The 22,504-nt window shown below is 38.8% G+C and overlaps 1 protein-coding gene across 13 annotated transcripts in view; it reads right to left on the reverse strand.

The window, feature by feature from the left end:
* bptf (bromodomain PHD finger transcription factor) overlaps window positions 1–22,504 on the reverse strand; it is a 174,142-nt gene that overhangs the window by 72,269 nt on the left and 79,369 nt on the right. For 11 of the 13 annotated variants that reach the window (XM_073026383.1, XM_073026380.1, XM_073026382.1 and 8 more), the window contains exons 4-12: window positions 18,592–18,807; window positions 17,066–17,275; window positions 9,948–10,148; window positions 8,814–9,007; window positions 6,386–6,741; window positions 5,655–5,786; window positions 3,311–3,440; window positions 1,695–1,830; window positions 288–512 (exon numbers count right to left, since the gene is read on the reverse strand). In XM_073026383.1, the coding sequence (XP_072882484.1) occupies window positions 288–512; window positions 1,695–1,830; window positions 3,311–3,440; window positions 5,655–5,786; window positions 6,386–6,741; window positions 8,814–9,007; window positions 9,948–10,148; window positions 17,066–17,275; window positions 18,592–18,807 (1,800 nt within the window). The remainder of the gene's footprint in view (window positions 1–287; window positions 513–1,694; window positions 1,831–3,310; window positions 3,441–5,654; window positions 5,787–6,385; window positions 6,742–8,813; window positions 9,008–9,947; window positions 10,149–17,065; window positions 17,276–18,591; window positions 18,808–22,504) is intronic. The other 2 variants (XM_073026379.1, XM_073026381.1) reach the window with 2 other exon arrangements.

Consider the following 22,504-nt stretch of genomic DNA (forward strand, 5'->3'; position numbering starts at 1 on the left):
GGAACGGTTCGCTGAATGTATCAACCGTCCAGAGGTAAGCTTCAGGACTGTTACCAATGCCAGGCAGGGGTCAAATAAAAAAGTCAATAATGGGGATAGAGTACTCATTCATATCTCCACCAGGACAATATGGTGTCTGATTTCTGGGAATGACCATCAAAGTTAGTGTTACTGTAATGTGAGAGAATTTGATGGGGATCATAAAGAATAGAAATACACTTAGTTTAAATCCTTTTGTTCACAGTGATCACTTGCTGACATAGAGTTTATCCATATAGAACCTTCACCTTTCTTTTCAGTTTGTTGTGACTCAGGACTCGCATCAATTTGCATTACTTCCTCCTTTTCTTCTACTTTTTCTTCCTCTTCTGATTTTATCTCAAAAGATTTGTCTGTGACTATGTCATTTTCTGGCAGGTCCTTAGAATCTTGAGAGGAACAGTGTTTCTCTGAAGTTTCAGATTCTGTTTTCACCTCATTTTCATTCAGGCTTGAGCCATCTTTCAGCAGACCTAATAGGTTATCAAAATAGCCACTATATTAGACACAGTACTTACATCTTTCATTCATGCTAATTTAATAATAATCGGCATCAAAACTCCGATTTAAGGTAACTACACATTTGAAGCAACTTTCATAACATTGCATTAACTCAAAGGTTGAGAAAATTTTAAGTCCATCCTAGCATGAAAAACTTGCACTCTGATAGTATAACACAAACGATTCTGCAGATGCTAGAAACCCAGAGCAACACACGCATAATGCTACTAGAACTCAGCAGGTCAGGCAGAATGTATAAAGGAGAATAAACAATCAATATTTTGGACCAGAATCTGATGAAGGGTATTGGTCTAAAACATTGACCATAAATGCTGCCTGACCTGCTGACCTGGCCATGACCTGACCTCCTCCAGCATTTTGTGCATGTTGCTTGGATTTTCAGCATCTGCAGATTTTCTCTTGTTTCTGAAAGTATACCTGTTTGGATTCATTTATTTTATTTTGAGATACAGCACGGAACAGGCCTTCCAGCCAGTAACCCACTCTTCAACACCAGCCTGATCAAAGGACAATTTACCAATTAACCTACCAAATGGTGCGTCTATGGACGATGGAAGAAAACCAGAGCTCACGGAGGAAACCCATGCAGCCCACGGGGAACGTGCAAACTCCTTACAGACAGCACAGAATGAATGTTCCCTCAATTGGAAATGTCAATGTTTTCAGAAATAAATATTCTCAGGTACAAAATTAAAATATTATGAACATTCATGTAGATAGGGTTTGTAGGAGAAAAAAATTCAGTTGTACAGTATTGGAGAAGGGCTTTAACCATCAGATCCATTTCAGTGAAGTTGACTAAGCGACATCAATGAAGACGCTGTAAAGAATTTCCTGCACTTTATGAATAATGCAAAAGCTTTCACTTTAAGGTAAGAGGGCTGATGAGACCATGACATTTTGAGGATAATATTCCTGAAAGGACAGTATTCCCACAATTCAGTATCAAACATTGTATATTTTAAGTCTTTAGAGTATAGAACTTAAGGGTTTTGAATTCCAATTAATTCAAGTATAACAAACTGGAATTATTTTTCATGTTTAATAATGGCAGTGCATGATGATTTAATGAAACGTAAATGATTCAAGTTTAAAGCTAAGCGAAAATGTCATTATAAATACAACAAACTCACCTTCCTGTGCCTTTCTATAATGAATATTAGTATTTCCAGGTAGGCGAGGCACAAAACGATGAACATGAGTTTTACTAATCCACATCCAGCCGCCATATCCTGTCACGCGATATTCTTCTCCCTTTTGTTTCCACACCTGCATGAATATTAAATCTAATTTTAAGTACTTAAAGGAAAAACCGTTGACGTTATGTTGTTCAAAGATACAAAAAAATGCCCCCTCTCAAATGGGCAGTTTAAGATGCTGCCCTGATCTTATGTCACTAGTCTACATAAATCTGAGATTCAAACTTGTGACCCAATAATTAGTTGTTAATATATCCAAGAAAAATTCAGATTCAGATTATGTCATTTAGAAACCACAAATGCAATGCAGTTAAAAAATGAGACAATGTTCCTCCAGAATGATATCACAAAAGCATATGACAAAACAGACTACACCAGAAAATCCACATAACGTTTGGCAATCCCCAATCCAGAGTCCGGAGAGGCTGCTGCGTATTAATATCGCGCTACCGTCTAGCGCGTTCCCTGGAAAGGAGCTCCAAATCTACCAGACAAACTAAAGCTACAAGACCTGCACAAAACCACACAGTTACAACAGTGCAAACAATAGCATAACTGATAAAAAAAAAACAGACCATGGGCACACTAAAAATAGTCCAAAGATGTTAAAGGACTACAAGTTCAAAAGAAATCACCACACAGTTTCCACAAGTCCCGAGGGTCCCGACAGACTCGCCATCCCACGCTGGCGGCAGAAGGGAATACCCCCGCTATGGACTTCCACGGCGCCGCCCGACTCAGCCTCGCAGACGCAACACACACCGAAAGCGACCTGACCACAGCGGACTCCGAGTCTGTTGAACCTCCGAGCCGACGACCATCCCCTCCAGCACAGCTTCTCTGAGCTCCATCCTCTGCCGAGAGTATTAAGATGGCCCCGCCAACGGCCATCGGCAACATGACCCCGAGGACTGGGGGCTTGTTCTTCCCAGCAGAGTCCCGGATCTCACAGCAGCAGCAGCAATGAAGAAGGTCTTCCTGGAGATTTCCCGATGTTCCTCCGTGCTCCTACATCTGTTTTCAATCGATTATGATTGCGCATGGCACCCCACTTCACAAATAACAGATAATCAACTCCGGAGTGGCTGCTGCAAGCTGCGTCGCGCCGCCATCTTGGAAATCAAGATGAAACATACCCAACCAATTTCAGGTAATGGACATTTTAGCAACACTAAAAGTTACTGGATAGTTATCTAGTAACCTGAACCATTGTATAGAGACAAGTGTTCCAAGTCCCATCATGATAGGCAAGAAACTTAAAATCAATTCACAAAATAAAATCTGAAATGACAACCCAGTTTCAGCAATAGTGATCTTGAAGCCACCAGATCATCTTAAGATTCATGTGGCTCCTTAATATCTTCAGAGAAGAAAACCCCTATTCCATTTCTAGTCTGGCCTACTTCTGATTCCAGACCAACTAAGTTGGTTGAATTTTTGACTGCCTCTTCAGTTTGGGGCTACAAGAATGGACGAGAAATAACGCTGGCCTTGAAGCAATGTCCATACCTTCTGCATGCATGAACAAACACTAAACTACAATAACCCACCTGATGTTTGATAGGGAAGGTATATTTCACCCAGGTAGCTTGTTGCATAACTTCCTCCTCCTCCTGTTTTCGCTCACGTTTTTTGATTTTTTCTTTTTCTTCTCTTTCAACAGATGTTAACCGATGTAATCTGTTATTAATGGAGTACAATGATTTAGCATACTGGAAAATTAGATATAATTGTTACAGAATATGCTCAAAGAGCACAATTCAACAAAAAGGGACTAAACTTTTCTCTACACTTTCCACCTCTTAAAGTGACTGATACTGCAGATGTTTTATACCACTAGTGACTTACCAAAGAAAAAATTAAGACCCTATAAATAATATTGTAAATGATACTATTTTTCAAGATCAGAATCAGGTATAATATTAATGGTGTATGTTATGAAATTTGTTTTGTGGCAGCATAAGAAATATAAATAAAAATTACAAATACATAAATACACACACACAAAATAATCAATGCAAAAAGATGGGGGGAAAGTGTACATGGGTTTATTGTCCATTCAGAAATCTGATGGCAAAGGGAAAGAAAACATAGAGCACATGTCTTCCTATTCCTGTACCACCTCCTTGATGATAGCAATGAGAAGAGGGCATGCCCAGAGTGATGGTGGTCCTTAATGATGAATGCCACCTTTTTGAGGCATCACCTTTTGAAGATATGCTTAATGCTGGGGAAGCTAGTGCCCATGATGAAGCTGACTGAGTTTGTAACTTTCTGCAGAATTTTCCAATCCTGTGCAGTGGCCTCTCCACACCAAATGGCGATGCAACCAGTTAGAATGCTCTCCATGGTACATCTGTTGAAATTGATGAGTCTTTGCTGATATACCAAATCTCCTCAAAATCCAAATGAAACGTAGCTATTGTCATGCCTTTTTTGTAATTGCATCAATATGTTGGGCCCAGGACAGATCTTTTGGGAGGTTGATACAACGGAAATTGCTCAGCCCTTTCCACTGTTGATCCCTTGGTGAGGACTCATGTGTGTTCCCTTGACTTCCCCTTCCTGAAGTCTATAATCAATTCCTTGGTTTTACCAAGCTGTTTGTACCAATGCATTATATTAGTTTTGGCACTACATGCTGACTTGTTTATGCTGCAATGGCTCATTTTCTTCTTCCCTACACCCCTCCATCTTAGGTATTATTTACATTGTGAATTATTCTCATCAATACCAAAGAATAAACAGACTCTGCCACTTTGAAACTAAGTGCTTTTGAAAATATACAAAAGGTAACCAGCACCTCCTGCTGTGGGAAAGTCTGGGTGTTCTTTTAATATCTTCCTAAATCAACATCACCATTTTCTGCTTTTAATAAATCAGAGTTAATGGAATCCTTCTAAAGTGATGTTTATATTCTTTGCTAGTTTAAAACACCAATAGCTCTTGGCTTTTAATACAGTATGAACTACAAGCAAACTGAGAAAATAAGACAAATGACTAATGCTGCACTGCATCTGACTGGCAGGATAACTCCAGAATAGCATACTCTGATCGATCCTGAAGAGTCTTCTCAAAAGCAAGTTGAGATCAACATAGCTTGGTACAACGCAATTGCATTTCTTAGTTTCACAAGTACTTGCGTAAATCTTTATGACTGCATCAATATGTATTGTATAATTTATTTTTATATATTTCTTACCATTACTTAGTAGTATTTTTTGCATTGCAACCTACTGCTGCCTCAGAACAACAAGTGTTGTGATACAAGTCAGTAATAATAAACTTGATTGACAATTTGTAGTACACTGATACCTAATTTAGTTCTATCCTTCAGAGTGCTAATTCATTGTAGCATTAACTACAAACGTCCAGACACAGAGCCTATTGACTTCAAAAGAAAATCTACTTTGTCTGCGTGCGTTGCATCACTGTCCTGGGAACCTGCCTTTAATCCCTGCCCTCAGCTGGTACTCAAACAGTAATAAATCACTTGTGGCTTGGTGTGGAGTGGCTGTCTGCGAGGGCTAATAATAGGCAGGTTGGGAAGAGCAATGCAACTGCTCTGTACCTTAACTGCAGTACATGTGTTGACAGACTACTCACATTTCTGGGAGCATACCGTGAGTATTAAGCACGGCAGCAGTGTATTAGTTAACCAAGTTACTCAGCACATTCAAGAGACCAAAAGAGCAATATAGATCAACTTCTCTTTTACTTTCTAATTGTATAAAATGATTTGACATGCAAACTGGCTTTCAATGGATAATCATACAAAATAAGAATAAATACACAACGTAAGAATTAACAGAGAGCTGTTAAATGGCAATATTTTATTTCTAAGAAGTCTCAAGCCAAGGTTAAAAGGTTCAAAATAAAGGAATCAGAATTCACCTGGTATGTCCTAAAGAGTCTCGCCAGACGGGAAGCATGACGACAGGTTTGATTGCACATTCAAGGATAGCAAGAGCTAGTGCAAATTCTCTTGGTTTATTGCACATCTGGACTGCTTTTATCCAATTAGATCTAAAAATAATGTTTAAATCATGTTGATTACAATATTTAATATATATTGTATGTATCTCGTTAAAATTAGTTCATTTAAATATTTATTTGACCTGTGGCATCAGTAATAGCTGGAAAATCAGAATAAAACCTGGAGTACTCTGGTAGCTTAGTAAGTCTAATGTACAATGCCTCACAGACAAGAGAGCTGTATCTTTCATCCTTTTCAGCAACATGAAAAAGCACTGAGAAAACAGTCTCTTTGTACTTCAGTAAGAAAGAGAAAATGCATGGAATTCATATTTAAACACCCTTTGCAAAAAATGTGCACTTGCATTACATGCAAGGATGGGATCAGAAAATTCCAATTCTAACATGACAGTTTGGGGAATTTGTCCAAATATAAATCATCATCGCAAGATCACGAGGAAGACGGGAGAAAAACTTCCAGAAGTGTTTATATTTCTGAAATGCAACAGTTATCTTGGGTTGAAAAAGGCTTACCCATTCACCTCCTTCTTATAAATTTCAAAGGAAATTGAGATGGCACAAAATAAAACACAAATTGAACTTCCATAATGACTTATCTGGAAAAGCACAAAGAAACTAATCCCATTCACCTATGTGAAGCCCAGTTCGGATGCAGAAATGAAGATGGGATATTATTCTCCAGTTGGATAATGGTCAACCTTAAAGTAGATATTGTAAGTACTTTTGATCCATGCACAGCACCATTCCATTTGAACTCGCCCGCAGGGGTCATGCAGAACTTATGAGAAAGATGCCGTCGCTTATCATGGTCCTCTCGATGCTGATGCTTGTTGAGTGCCAAGGTGCTAGTGCTATATTGATTTTGGTATACACGATATTTTCCTTCTTGACCTAACTTAAACAAATTATTCACAATTCCTTTCATCACCAAATCTTTCCTTGTGTTCAAGCGAGAGACTTCCCCTTGAGTATTTACCACCAGGACCTGAAAAGGAAAAATTAGCCAAATTTACCCTTTTATATTAATACAATTCTCAAATTCACAATGGTCCCATTTACTCTTGACTAGTGCTTTAAAATAAATAGTTGTTTGAAGACTCTTTGGGAAGACATATAGAGCAAATTAGCAACATCATATTTCACAACTGGAAAAAGGGACTGGAGGTTATATAGATTACATTCCTGTTCCTCCTCTTGGCCATGTGGACACGAATATAGTGAGACAGTAATTACAGTTACTGTCCTAACAGTCAGATTCTGGAACACTGATCCTGAGACACAAATTCAAACTTAAATATAGTATATACAGAATTTCATGATAATTAAATTGAATTGGAATGTATAAACTAAACTTCAATTTAAATGACATACAAGTACTAGATTATCAGAAAAGTCTACCTTCAAGGAAGGAATCTGCCATCCTTGGATTGCATGTACAGTCCATATGTTACTTACCAATGTGGCCAGATCTTAACTACCCCCTCAGTTCGATGGTAATCAGGAATGGCAAACAGATTCTGGCACTATGAGCTACAGTTTTACCTACAACAGAATAAATTTAAGTACAAGATGGTTTGAAATTCCATAGCAGGAACTGATAAGAAGCCGGAGGAAAGTTATCCAGGAGAGAATACATCTAATTTGGATCCAGCCTAAAAGGCTGTCTCTTACTCCATAGTTTGGGAGAAAAAAGATGCCCAAAATCAATTTAAACACAGTGTTTAAAAGAAGAGCAGGAAGCAAGGTCAGATTTAGCATTAAAAGAAATTTCCATAATGAAGCTTGCATTCTTAGGATAAGAACCAACAATAATTAAATATAAACAGTTTCCAAAGAAGAGTGAAGTTGATAATCGCTTCGCTTCTTTTCAGCAGCTCTCTGTTAAGTTCAACCTGCCTAACGCTCACTTTTTCAGATATCTCCAAATCTGACACTTTATTGCTCCTTTAATTCCTAACTTTCCTGAAATGCCTGCAAAAAATACTATGGACCTATTTCTTTCCATTAATCCACTAGGTAAAGGTTTAATATCAATTATCCAAGATAAACTAGCAGCCTTACGACGGGCCCCTGTGGATAAAATTAAAATGGCCTGGGAGCAGGATTTAAATATCTCCTTATCCAAGGAGAGCTGGGACTCAGTTCTCAAATCGGTTAACTCAACCTCTCTTTGTGCTCGCCATTGCCTTTTACAGTTTAAGATTGTTTATAGAGCCCATATGTCTAAATCTAAACTATCTCGATTCTACCCTGGCATTAGTCCGCTCTGTGATAAATGCAAGAGGGGCGTGGCCTCTCTCATCCATATGTACTGGGTCTGTCCTCGCTTGGAGAAATTCTGGAAAGATGTCTTCACTACATTATCGGGTATTCTGAATCAGCACCCAGAACCAAACCCCTTAATTGCTCTGTTCGGTTTTTGGGGCGAGACAGATTTATGTCTGGGTCCGACCAAATGCCGAATACTATCCTTTGCCTCTCTCCTGGCGAGACGCTTGATCCTCCTTAGATGGAGAGATGTTGCCCCGCCCACTCATGCGCAATGGCTTAACGACATTATGGCCTGCTCGGACCTCGAAAAAATTCATTATTCAGTTCTTAATTCGGATCTAAAGTTCCATAAGGTCTGGGGACCTTTTATCGAGTACTTTCATAACCTTCCTCCTGACTAGGGTTTTTTTTTCTTTTCGGACCCTTGCTTTCAGCTCCCTTTTTTTTCTGGTAGTAGGCATTATTATCCTCTGTTGCTAAGTGTATTCACAGTCTGGGAGTTTGACTGTCCTGACCTATACTCTTTATATTGTGTTGTGGTCGGTCTGGAGTTGTTTTTTTTTTCTTGTGTTGTGGGGCTTGGGGAGGACACTAAGCTTACTTGTCTTTAATTTAGGTGCTTTTTTTGTGAAATTCTCTTCCTTTGTAGCATATTGTTATTGTATGCTTCATTTTGCACTGTATTAATGCTCCTCATTGGGATTTGGGGTTTTTAATTTGTAAAATGTTTTGAAAAACTAATTATAAATTTTTTTTTTTAAAAAAAGAGTGAAGTTCAGTTCTCACCTCTTTGCCTTCCTTAAATGATTTATTTGCCTCATGTGCTGCAGCAGCAGCCTGTGCACTCTTCAGCTGATTCAACTTGCTGTCAGGATTCCGTAACCTTGTGACCATCCTGGTTAGGATAGATGAGCCTTTACCAGTTTCAGAAGAATCACCATTTTCGCCATTTGTTCGATCACTTCCGAGTTCTACTGATTCTACAGTAAATATTCAATTCACAAGTGTCAATGGTAGTACACACTCGAATCAAAGAACAGTCCCAGATACACTATCATTTACCACTCACACACATTCAACACTGCAGGCCAAGTCATCTATTCAATCTGCTTTAAATTTATTGATTAAATTCAGTCTACACAAAAATACCATTAAGTATCTAAGATTCACTTTGCAATAAAGTATTAATGTTCTTGAAACTTTTGGCATGAATCTCCCATCACTTGAGGTGAGTTTAGAAATTAGGCCGGTGTTAAATGGATTATCTGAAGTATTTTACACATAAAAGCACACCACAGAATACTGATAGATAAGAAAACTAATACAAATAGTCTAAAATAATCAAAGGTGACAAATCATAAACCCAAAAACTGTGCAGGTGCTGTAAATCCAGAACAACATATTCAAAATGTTGGAAGAACTCAGCAGGTCAGGAAGCATATACGGAAAAGAATAAATAGTCAACATTTTGAGCAGGGATCCTTCATCAGGACTGGAAAGGAAGGGGGAACAATACAGCTACTTAAAAAAGAATGGAAAATAAAATCACAAAAATAATTGTACATTCATATACAATGCTCATTTGGTCAAAAAGGTGGAGAAATTCCCAGTAATCAAATATCCCTCATGAGGCTCAGCTGTTTTATGTGGGCCATATGACCTATCCTTGTGTGAAACAGTTTCATGTTCTATCACTTTTTGCAAAATTGACTTAGCTGAAACTCCTTCATCTTCCGATAACATATTCCAATAAGTTTGAAATGCTCCAAATTATAATTTAAAAAAATTAAACACACAGCAACTTTATGGAGCAGAACTATCATGCAAAACCCTTACTAATGCCAAAGCTGATCTGTACTTTCCTGATATTTTGGTATACCTTTTACATTTACAAAATTTCTATGAATTAAATAAAATCACCTGGGTCTTCCTGACCATTGCCTGGAGACTGAGAGGACACCTCCATATTCTCCAAATCCTCAGATATCTTGTAACTGGCCTCTTGAGTGGCTGCATCAATGGACATATCCACATTGCTGTTACTATCATCAGCAGACAATGAAGGTGGAAGCGTTTTCATGGCTGTGACAGTAGAGTCAGTAGAATTTTCACCACTGTCTTCTAAGGAAGTGGGGGAAAATATTGTTAACCTTTGACATCAAAAAAACCATGCACATCTCCCTTCCATTTCTAAAAATAATCACCTTGAAACCATGTCAATCACTTCAGTGGTCCTGATTCTGCACTTATGAACATTACAGAAAGGAACTTAAAATAAATTGATCAAACTTATTTACATGTTTTTAACTGACAATAATAGTTCTTAACTCCTGAAATTCAATGCACTAGACCACCATTTGAATGCTTATTCCCACTGCAGAAAAATGTATATAATAAATAAGGACAAATTCTGTCTCCAATCCACTAATACAAGGACCTGCAGAGAATAGGCACTAAATTTAAACCACTCTAATTAGAAGACCATATAATCTAAAAAGATATTATTGAATGAAATGAATTCCAAAGTGCATAAACAGTGAAATCATTTAAATAAAATAAAAACATGGGAGACAAAAGTAATGTGAGATACAGATGACATGCAGCAAATTTTAAAATACTTCACGTACATTGACAGAGCAACCTGCTTTCATGCCAGGTTTAGCAATAAAATGTTATCCTTTTAGTATTCTCATTGTTTAGTAAACAGAAGTAATAAGAGCATTCAGAAACAAGACAAGCAAATGGATCTGAGCCAGGTACCATCTTTTAAACTGAAGAGTTGGCGCGAAGGACTGCTTGATCCTAAATATTTGCACATCTTTGCGCAGCATAATCCTGAGGAATCATCAGATTGCATAGAGGGAGAGAGTTTAAAAGAAGTGAATGGGAGCAGTCAGAACATTTTGTGTGGCATAGTCCCAAGGAATCAATGGATTGCCTGGAGGGATAGAAAGTGGTAGAAGAAGTGAGCAGGGCAGTTGGTAGATTTTGTGTGCCACTTTCTAAAGGAGTTATTGGATTGTGCATAATTAGGCACTTGGCAATATCCAATAAAAAGTTAGCTTTAAGCAGAGCAGCCATTGTGTGAGTGGGCCAGAGTTAGATTAGGAAACTTGAGGCTTCATCGGGGCTTCATTGAGAAAGTCGATTTTTTTTTGTTCCTCTTTCTTTCATATTGCACATTTAGAGCAGTGGGAATGCCAGACAGGGTAATGGAATGGACTCTTGCAGGATGTGGGAAGGCAAAGAAACCTCCAGTGTCCCTGACGACTGCATCTGCAAGAAGTGCATCCAGCTTCAGCTTTTAACACCATATTAAGGAGTTGAAGCTGGAACTGGATGAACTCAGAATCATTCAGGATGCGGAGGGGTTGATGACAGGCAGGACATAACAGCAAGGTATAAGAACATAGATGCATCCAAGATGCAGGATATACGTAACTGGGTGACCATCAGGAGGGGGAAAGGGGATAAGCCACCAGTGCAGAGTACCCAATAACTGTTCCCCTCAATAACAGGAAACTTTGGAATCTGTTGGGTGGGGGCGAGGGAATGACCAAGGAGGGGAAAGGTCTCCCAATCCGAGTCTGGCTCCGTGGCTCAGAAGAGAAAGGGGAGAAGAGTAGTGATCGGGGTTTCATTAGTTAGGGGTACAGAAAGGAAGTTCTGTGGATGAGAAGGTAGGGCCATGCTCAGCACAACTTTGTGGGCCGAAGGGCCTGTATTGTGCTGTAGGTATTCTATGTTTCTAGAACAAGATTCCTGAATGCACGTCACCTCCCAGGTGCCAGGGTCAGGGATATCTCGGATTGAGCCCTTAACATTCTTAAGTGGGAGGGTGAACAGCCTGAGATCATGGACCATGTAGGTACCAATGACAGAAGTAGAATTGGTAACAAGGTCCTGTAAAGTGAGTCCAGAGTTAGCTGCTAACTTAAAGGACAGGACTCTCAGGGTTGTGATCTCAGGACTGCTACCCATGTCACTTGTTAGTGAGGCCAGAAATAGAAGATCATACAATTTAACATGTGGCTAAGCAGCTGATGCAGGAGGAGGGGCTTCAGATCATTGAATCATTAGGCTCTCTTCCAGGGAAGGTGGGACCTTTACAGAAGGTACGGTTTGCACTTAAACCGGAGGAGGATTAATATCCTACTAGGAAGGTTTGCTCATGCTGCCTGGGCATATTTAAACTAGAGTTGCAGGAGGATGGTAACCAGAGTGCCAGAAAAGATAATGGAGTGGTTGTGGGTTAAGATGTTGTTAAGCCTACATAGGAGGTCAGGAATCAAAACGTGGGTTTAATGTTCTGAGTTGTGTATATTTCAATGCAAGGAGTATCGTAGGAAAGGCAGATAAGTTTGAGGCATAGATCAGCACATGGAATTATGACATCCTAGTCGTTAGTGAGACTTAGTTGCAGGAGAGAGGGGACTGGCAACTCAATGCTTTGGGGTTCCATAGTTTAGAAGTGATTGAGTGGGAAAAATTAGAAAAATGGTGGTGTTATTAGTCAGGGAAAATATCACAGTAGTGCTTAGTCAGGACAGACCGGAGAGCTTGTCCAGTGAGGCTTTATGGGTAGAACTGAGGAATAACAAAGTATGACCACATTAATGGAATTATATTATAAAAAACCAATAGTCTGTGAGATTTAGAGGAATAAATTTGTAGAGGTTGCAGACTGTTGCAAGAAACACAAGGTTGTATAGTAGGTGATTTTAACTTTCCACAAACTGACTGGGACTTCCATACTGTAAAAAGGGTTGGATGGGAAAGAGTTTGTCAAATGTGTTCAGGAAAGTTTTCATAATCAGTACATAGAAGTTCCAGCTAGAAAAAGTGTGATACTACATCTCCTAACAAGAAATGAGACAGGGCAGATGACAGAAGTTTGTGTAGGGGAACACTTTGTATGATCATAGTGCCATTAGTTTCAAGATTATTATGGAAAAGGATAGGTGTGATCCAAGGTGAGGTTCTAAATTGGAGAATTTGATGGCTTCAGAAAGGACCTGGCAAGTGTGGATTGGGACAGGTTATTTTCTGGCAAAGGTGCATTTAAGTGTGAGGCTTTCAAAATTGAAATTTTTGAGAGTACAGAGTTTGTATGTTCCTGTCAGAATAACATGAAAGGTTAATGGAACCTTGGTTTTCGAGAGATATCGAAGTCTTGGTTAAGAAGAGGAGGTGCGTAGCAGCTACAGAGAGGCACAACCAGGTTCAGTACTTGTGTATAAAAATGCAATTTATTTAGCAACATGGCATGGAATGAGCCCTCCTAGCCCTTCAAGCCACACTGCCTCAGCAACCTCCGACAAGCCCAACTAACTCGAATCTAATCACAGGATAATTTATAATGACCAATTAACCTACCTGGTACAACTTTAGACTGTGGGAGGAAACCAGCGGACCCAGGGAAAGCCCTCTTATTCCTGGGGAGGACATACAAAGACTCCTTACAGAAGGGCTCTGGAATTAACCCCAAGGCCATGAGTTGTAATATTGTCTCGCAAACTGCTATGCTAGCGTGGCACCCAACACTTAAGGAGGAAATCGGGGGGGGGGGGGGGGCTAAAAGACATGAGGTTGCTCTAGTATACAAGATGAAGAAGAATCCTAAGGACTTCTACAGATATATTAAGAGCAAAAGGATAGCAATGGACAAAATTGACCCTCTGGAAGATCAGAGTGGCAATCTATGCATGGAGTCGAAAGAGTGGGGAAATCTTAAAAGGTATGTTTGTATTTACTTGGGAGGTGGACACAGAGTCTATGGATGTTAGGCCTTACAGCTGCGAGGTCATAGATCCTATACAAATTACAGAGGAGAGGTGTTTGCTGTCTTGAGGCTTTGGTAGGTTGTGTCTAAACAATCTCGAGATTGTTTCGAGGAAGTTACCTGGAAAATTGATTAAGGGAGGGTAGTGAATATTGTCCACATGTACTTTAGCAAGGTGTTTGACAAGGTCCCACGTGAGAGGTTGGTCAAGAGGTTTCAGTCACTTGGCATTCAAGATGAAGTAGTATTTTGGATTAGAAATTAGTTTCATGGAATGAGCCAGTGAGTGGTTATAGATGCTTGCCTCTGACTCATGGTATGCCCCAAGGATCAGTGCTGGGTCCCTTGTTGTTTGTCATTTATATCAACAATCTGGAAGTATTGTGGCAAACTGCATCAGCAAATTTGTGGACGACACCAAGATTTGGGGTATACTATCAATGCTTAACACAGACAAGTGTGAGCTGTTGCACTTTCAGAGGACCAGCCAGGGTAGATCTTTCACGATGAGCGGTAGGGCACTAAGGAGTGCAGTAGAACAGACAGATCTGGGCATGCATTTCCATAACTCCTTGAAAGTAGCGTCACAGGTAGGTAGGGTGATAAAGAAAGCTTTTGGCACATTGGCCTTCATAAATCAATGTATCAAGTACAGGAGGTGGGATGTTATGTTGAAATTATATAAGACGCTGGTGAGGCCTAATTTGGATTGTGTGCAGTTTTGGTCACCTAACTACCGGAAAGACGTAAATAAGATTAAAGGAATGCAGAGAAAATTTACAAGGATGCTGCCAGGATTTGAGGACCTGAGTTATCAGGAAAGGTTGAATAGGTTAGGACTTTATTCCTCAGAACACAGGAGATTGAGAGGAGATCTGAAAGAGGCTGCAATAATTATGGGGAGAATAGATAGGATTAATGCAAACAGGCTTTTTTCCACTGAGGTTGTGTGAGACTATAACAAGAGGTCATGGATGAAAGGTGAAATGTTTAAGGACAGTACTCCTGTTGCCCTCAAAACATTTTTTCACTCAAAGGGTAGTGAGAATGTGAAATGAGCTGATAGTGCAAATGGTGGATATGGGGTCGATTTCAACACTTAAGATAAATTTAGATAGGTACATGGATGAGAGGGGCATGTAGGGCTATGGTCCAGGTGCAGGTCAATGGGACTAGTCGAATTAATGGTTCAGCAGAGACTAAATGGACCAAAGGACCTGTTTCTATGGTGCAGTGTTCTATGATTCTATAAATCAACTTTTTTGATTTCTAATGTTAGTTGGAGCCCTAATGTGAAGGGTCTTGGCCTGAAATATTGACAGCTTATTCACCTCCAAAGATGCTGCTTGAGTTGCTGAATTCCTCCAGAATTTTGTGTGTGTTGCTCGAGGCTGTAAGTTTATGATGTGCTGAAAGAAGGGCAGTGGAAGGTAATGACAATGCAGTTCCTAAGCAGCAGATTACTGCCACATTATACAAGTGGTAAAATAAAGTAAATTAATATTTCATGTGATAGATGGGATTTCAATCAAATGTGTTCCTTTATCCTGCATTACTCTTCAGTTATGTCAGAGCTACCCTCCAGGGAAGTGGAGAGTATTTCATCATAATCATGACATACTTTGTAAATGGCAAAATGTTTTGGGGTATCAGGAGAACCTTAGGGCCTCAAGAGCTTCTCAGGCAGCCACTTTTTGTGTGGCTAGTCTAGCTGAGATTAAGCCAGTGGTGATCTCTAGGATGTTAATGGTAGGGATACCTCTTATTCATAACACTCTTCAAAAGAACTCCACAAGGTGGGGGGGAATCAATTAAGTTACATAATTGGTCATTTATTAAACAACTTCAAATTTTTCCTACATCCCCACCTGGCCTTCAGCAAGGCCAAAGGACAGAACTGCAACAACTGAAATGTCATTAGGTTCAACATCTGATGGCATTCTGCTTATTCTACAATGTAATTATACACATATTGAACACTCTCTCTTTTAATAAAAGAGCATTCAAAGTTACATATATTATAATCAAATTAACCCAACCATTGTTTTGTATAAACTTATACAAAATTTTATCTCTTCATGCAATTATTTTGATAAATTTAAAGAGAGAAACATACAGGAAATTTTTATTCCTGTTAGGCACACATGATGAGCTGAGTATCCAGACAATGTGTATACCTAGAAGTATATTTGTTATGAGCTAGGTTACTTGGTGTCAAAGAAGCAAACACAGACGATCTGCTGGATTACAAGGTTGTGGTTGCTTTCCTAGAATATAGACTGCCTCACAATTTTCCATCACAAAACCATGTGATCTGTGAGAGTTGAAATACAGTGTATTCGTTTATTAACTATTTTTCTAAATAAATTCCATGAAAGTGAAATTTATTCCACATCTCAAATTTTGGAGTAGTAATTTAAGAGCTCAGTACCACTACTCAATCAGCTGTAATACAGAAGAGCCTATACTGGATAAGGACAAAGGATGCAATACACAAAAAAGTGGTATTTATATTCCGCATGCTGAATAATATTTATAACATATTTATCATGCGCATTTCTGTTAACAGCCTGTATTCCCAAGCCTCTTTTCCATGATGACATGCTTTTTCAACAACCTGCATTTACACTGGCCAAATTAGCACACATGCATGCAATCAAGCATTTGACAGTCCTTTATAAGTCCAAGCTCCTTATGAGTTATTTATAACTTAAGAAAACTTCTGCACTATGCTCAAATCATCATCCACTTACACTTTGTGTGTTTTGAGTATGTATATAAAGGCCAGCTTTAAGTTTAAGCCCCGAGTTAGGTAAACAGCCACTAGGTTCCAAAGCAACACAATGATGATGGTGATAGTATGAGAATGGGAAAAAAACAACTTGCTGGTGGGGTGATAAATTTCTATTTAATGCACAGACCCATTGGGTGAAGGCAGAAACAAACTCAAGAGCAGAGGAAATATAAATATAAAAGCTACTATCAAAATACAACTCAATCACAAGAGAAAAGAAAAACTCAAAAGACGTGCTATATTTTTTGATCTGACCAGAATGTTAGTAGATTCAGTAAATTGTCATATGCTTTATTATTTTGCTGATGGATACGTTGGCAGGCAGAAAAGCAGCCTGCAATTCAAAAAAAACAACCAAAAAAATTGTGAATGATTTCTACAATGAAAGTAGTTTTGTCACTTAGAATGAGTCTAGATAAAAATTACGTTCCCCCATCAAAGGTTCTGAGTAACCTCATGTACCTGTTCTATCCATGGTAAGCTGTACTGATTCGACTGCCAATTTCTTCTCCTCTGTTAGTTTCTCAGCTTCAGAGTTTGCCAGCTCATTCTCTGCGGTATCCTTTGACGGGGAAGCCTTATTTTCCTCTGTAGAAGGATTTTGGCTGTTGCCATCATTCTTCAATGTCTCAGAACTTCCCGTGCTATGGTTATCTCCACTAGATGTGGGGTCTATAGCAAAATGTAGAACACAAGCACCACCTTTTGAATACATCCCTGACTGTAACTATTGGGAAATATTTGAATTCTCACAAATTGAGATTGGAATTCCTTTCACATGGTATAATTAAGAAAAAATAATAAAGATTACCAACTTCAGTCTAACATGTTTTCACAGGTTTTACCATAAAAGGACCACTGAGCAATTTTTAAGCTTTCGTAAAGCCAACAATGCTCAAAACAAATGAACAGGTGCAATAATTGCTTCCAAAGTTTAACCTTGACCACCACTGGTAATATTTCACAAATTGACACTGTTGTTTCTATACAAAAGATACAAGCTATAATGACAGCAACTGATTTGAATCTCATTTTCAATTCAAAAAAATGCTGCATTGCATGGAATGCCATCTGGCTTAATAAACCCTTTTCAAAACAGATTAAAAGTTGTTCATTCTGGCTGTTACATTAAAAGCAATCCATGAAATTTCTTTCATAATCACTAAATTCATTAGCAGGATTGGTAAAAATTGAATATTAAATTTGATACCCAAAAGGAAAGGAAGAAAAAAATCACCCTTTTCTTCTTTACAAGTTTATGCTGTGAAATTACTCCCACATCTTCAAGACATCATGGACAATATTGTTTCCATATGATTTCAAGTACAACCTGGTTAAGGTGCCTGCATGTTGGGTCTGACAGCTTTAACACGGCTGCTCAATAAAAGCAATTTACTGGTAAAGAAAGCAATATACCCTCTTTATAATGACAGCAACTGTCTGAAAATCAACATCAAGTTCAGAGGCTCATTTGGGATTTGAACCTTTCATAAATGTGATGCCGCATATATTTCCATTAACTTAGACCAGGAAAACTTGAAATAGATTTTTTTTGAATACAAGACTAAATTTTTTGCTCCATTTGTGATCTGGAACTAATTTCACTGCAATGCGGTAGTTCTGATGAAAGGATATCAACATAAAATATTACCTGCCCCTCTCTCCACAGATGCTGCCTGATCCGCTGAGTATATTGAGCAATGTGCACATTTACTTTGGTATAGTGGCTTCAATGTCTGGTTTCAACTATTAATCACTCAGGAGACATTTGATTCCTCAAACTAATTTGCAGACTAACAGGAACAAACTGTCTCAATTCAGTGGAATCAAAAACAATTTGTAATATTTCTAGCAGCAGGGGTTCCCAACCTGGGGTCCATGGTCCCCTTGGTTAATGGTAAGTGTCCACGGCATACAAAAGGTTGGAAACCCCTGCTTCTTGCTGGTAAGTAACCCAGTATGATTTTACAGGGGTAAACATCAGTTACCTTCTGTGCCTTTTTCCTGAACATTTTCTTCAGTCTCATTCCTAGCCTTGTCCTTCTCTTCAGTTTGCTCTTCTGATGCTTCTTTGCTTTTCTCAATATCCATCTGGGTATTATCCCCACTCTCTTGCCTGTCTTTCTCTGCTTGATCTGCTGCTTTTCGCTTAACTTCCTCCAACTCTGCTTCTTCTTTTGCTTTCTGCCGCTCCAAAATTTCCTCTGAGGAAAAGAATGGAGATTCCTTTTAGTACTAGAGATAGACTAGCTGTACTATTCCAATTCGGATTTTAAAAAAACTGAGAGAGTGCATTTCCAAACTGCTATCCAAAATATTAAAATCCTTCTTTAATGCAAGTTGACAGTAGTTCAACAAGCTGGAAACAATATGAAATCTGTGTCCTCTAGTACTCATAACAAAGAAAATTAATGGCTTTACAGCGTGTTCAGCGTTGGAAGGGGGTAATCAGCATGACCTGATGGTGGTCAGAACAGCTAAATATTGAGGAATTTGGTGGACAATATCATTATTTTTGTTAAGTCGGCAGCAATTCAACTTCACAGGAAGCACAGAATAAACCTTCAAAGATGGCTTACAACACAAATTAGATTGATTCAATTGATTATTAAATAAAAGTCATGTTAATTCTACTGAAAGAATCACTAATTAAAATGACTCAAATGCAAAGTACAAGCAACCTTAACAAGTCTTCTTGCCGTAGATCAAATCATTTCGTAAAATCAGACCAAATAAGAGGAGCAATTGTGATTAGTAAACCATGGACATTAGCACAAGTTAAGAAACATTTGCAGTCTCTGGACACAAGATGCTATCTTACTCTACAACGAGGTCTAGTATCTTACATGATGTTTTCAAGCCTTCCTACATGAGAAAAGACAAAAGACCCAAGGGAATAGCGTTAACAAGAAAAACTGCATTCAACATCAGAAATAGCTGCCATGCCAGATGTATATTCAGAAGCATCTAGATTAAAAAGTAACATGGATTAAGGTGTTACAAAAATATAAACTCAGGGAAGAAATGGGAAAAGCCAATAATAAAGATGTAACAAAATAAACTTGGAAACAGAAATTTATTGTGCCAAAGGATTATTAAAACAAATGTCCCACTCTAACAAAATGAGAAAGGATTAAGGCAGGAAATTATGGGCCAATTTATACAATCTAGCAGCAAAGGGGGCTACAGATGTGTCTGCAGGCAAACTGCTGAGTTTTTGTTAAATAACCTGGGTCCAAATATCAAAGTACGAGTTAAGTACTTGAATATTCATTCATGTATTTAATCAGAAACAGTTTGGTATATATAAAAAAATCATATTTTTAAAATTAAAATAGCCTCATGAACAGAGGGGTAGCAAAAAAAATCAAAAAGCATAGAGTAAATTAACATTTTCAAGAACAAAGTGAATAAGGTATTCGTCTAGGTTTTTGTCTACCATCTGGGGTTGGATCCAAGCGAAATGTTTTACTTGTGTATTACTAAATTAAGGCGGAATGACCAATTGCAGAGGACACAGAAGGCTCAGCATTAGATAACTTAGCACAGCAAGAAGTGCAATAACTATCCAAACTGCGATGAAGGACAAATACCTAAAAGGATGGGCATTTAACAAACTTTGAGTAGAAATTATCAGATGAGGCAATGGAGCTAATAGAATGAATAAAGATGATTCTCAGGAAACCAAAAATGATCAAGAAGATAACTAATGTAAAGTGCAGGAGGAGCCATAACAAGTTACTTAGATAGTGGGAAATAAAGACTTGGAGCCCGAACAACTGGAAATTTAACTCCAGATGAAGTAGTCGAGGGGCAAAAACTAATACAATGTGTAATTACTGAAGCAACCAATTATGACATGCACAGTCACAGAAACAACAGTTCAGGTAGATTATTTGTAATTCAGTAATTAATATTTAAAGCTTATATCATTTCTGAAAAACACACCAAAATACAGGCAGTCCCCAGTTTACGTACTAGTTCCATTCCTGAGCCTGTCTTTAAGTCAGATTTGTACGCAAGTCAGAACAAGTACATCCGGTATTATTTAGCGTCAGTTAGTCAAACATCTGTCTGAGTATATAGTATATATTTTACCTTTCTATCCATATAAAACACTTAAGAAACGTATGTATTCCAAAAATTAAACCACTGTGTTGCTTAGTAATATTTGTAGCTTTCATCGGGGCAGGGCCTTTCACATGCTCCATTATTCTCACTTTATCTGTTATCCTTTAAAATTGTTCCGATCATTGACCGACTGTAGCCTAGGCGTTTCACCTCTTTCCAAACGCTTTATTATTTCCACTTTATTTTCAAACACGATCGCTTCTCATCAATGGAACAGAAACACTGCGGGCGGCGGGTCCCGACCTGCGCCAGCTCCCGAGGTCCGCTGGGTCCTAAGGACCACCACACTGAATTCCCTGGGTCCTAAACTGCACCGCACTGAGACAGGTTAAATGGGACAAGTGGGGGCTGTGCTGGGTTTGGGTATTTGATCCTTCACAATATTCTGTGTGGAATTTAAACTGGAGGTGGCAATGTTTTTGTTTACAAGGTCGAGTTGCGAGCTCAACATTAACCCGGCACGGATGGTACGGGAGTCACTGGATCAATATCAACCCGGTACAGGAGCGGTCTGTCACTAAACTGAACTCGGGAACCTCCATTCTCTAGCCCGGCGCTGATCTGACTGCGCCACCAGCCGACCGGAACGGTTGGGGGGGGAGGGGGGGGGTGTCCAGGGTGAACTTTACTAAGAAAAATTTAAGCCAAATACAAAGTTAAACACTCAACACAGTGTCAACGGCGACTTAAAATGGCGGACGGAGTCGCGATCCGACTTAAAATGGCTGACAGCGTTCTCCTTCCTCGGTTCGTAAGTATGAGTTGTCCGTAAGTCGGACATTCGTAACTCGGGGACTACATGTACACATGACCAAAACATACATGCAGAGTGAGCAGAACGTCCAAGACAAAATACTCAAGATTTTGTAAAACAGATCTTCAACAAAACAATAAAAGTACTGTTACTTGCTCTTGTAGACTAAAATCGTAAAATATGGGTGACCCAAGACCCATTAGGCTTCAAAAAGTGATGCCTCTAAAAGGACCCTCACCACCCAGGACATGCCCTCTTCTCATTACCACCATTAGAGAGAAGGTACAGCAGCTTAAGACACATACTCAATGTTTTGAAAAGGTTGCTGCTTCCTATCAGATTTCTGAACAGTCAATGAACCCATGAACACCACCTCACCATTGTGCTCTCTTTTTGCACTGCTTATTTAATTTTTAATATATTTTATTGTAATTTATAGTATATTTTATGTGTTTACTGTACTGCTGCCACAAATCAACTGATTTTGTGAAATATGTCAGTGATGCACCATCAATAACTCTAGGAGACTGGAAGTGAATGATAGGCTTTTATTAACAGTGAAAAGGGAGCAAGACATGTCGAAGGCTGAGGGAAGAGCAGTGCCTTAATCGCCTTTATACAGGGGTCTGTGGGAGGAGCCACAGGAACAGTCAGCAGAGGGGCGTGTCCAGACAGGTATACATAGTTTACCACAGTCAGTAATAATAAACCCAATTCTAATCCTTAACATATAATACCCATTGGAAGCCATCATCTTGAAGTACTCCATTGTGATACAATTGAATGACACAGGATATGATTTAACCAGATCAAGAGTCAACGATAAAAGAAACAATTTACCTGCACACATGTATGCCAGACCAAGGGTGACAGATTTACTAAGTGTACAATACCAGTGAATGACATGCTAGTTTATGATGAGTGATTACCATTTAAAAATAAAAATTCAAAATCCTTTAATAAATTTGAAGGTGCAGGGTAAGATTTGGAGAAGCTTAATGGTTACTGGCAAATCT

This window comes from Hemitrygon akajei, chromosome 22, assembly GCF_048418815.1.
Source record: "Hemitrygon akajei chromosome 22, sHemAka1.3, whole genome shotgun sequence".
In the NCBI taxonomy this organism is placed as follows: domain Eukaryota; kingdom Metazoa; phylum Chordata; class Chondrichthyes; order Myliobatiformes; family Dasyatidae; genus Hemitrygon; species Hemitrygon akajei.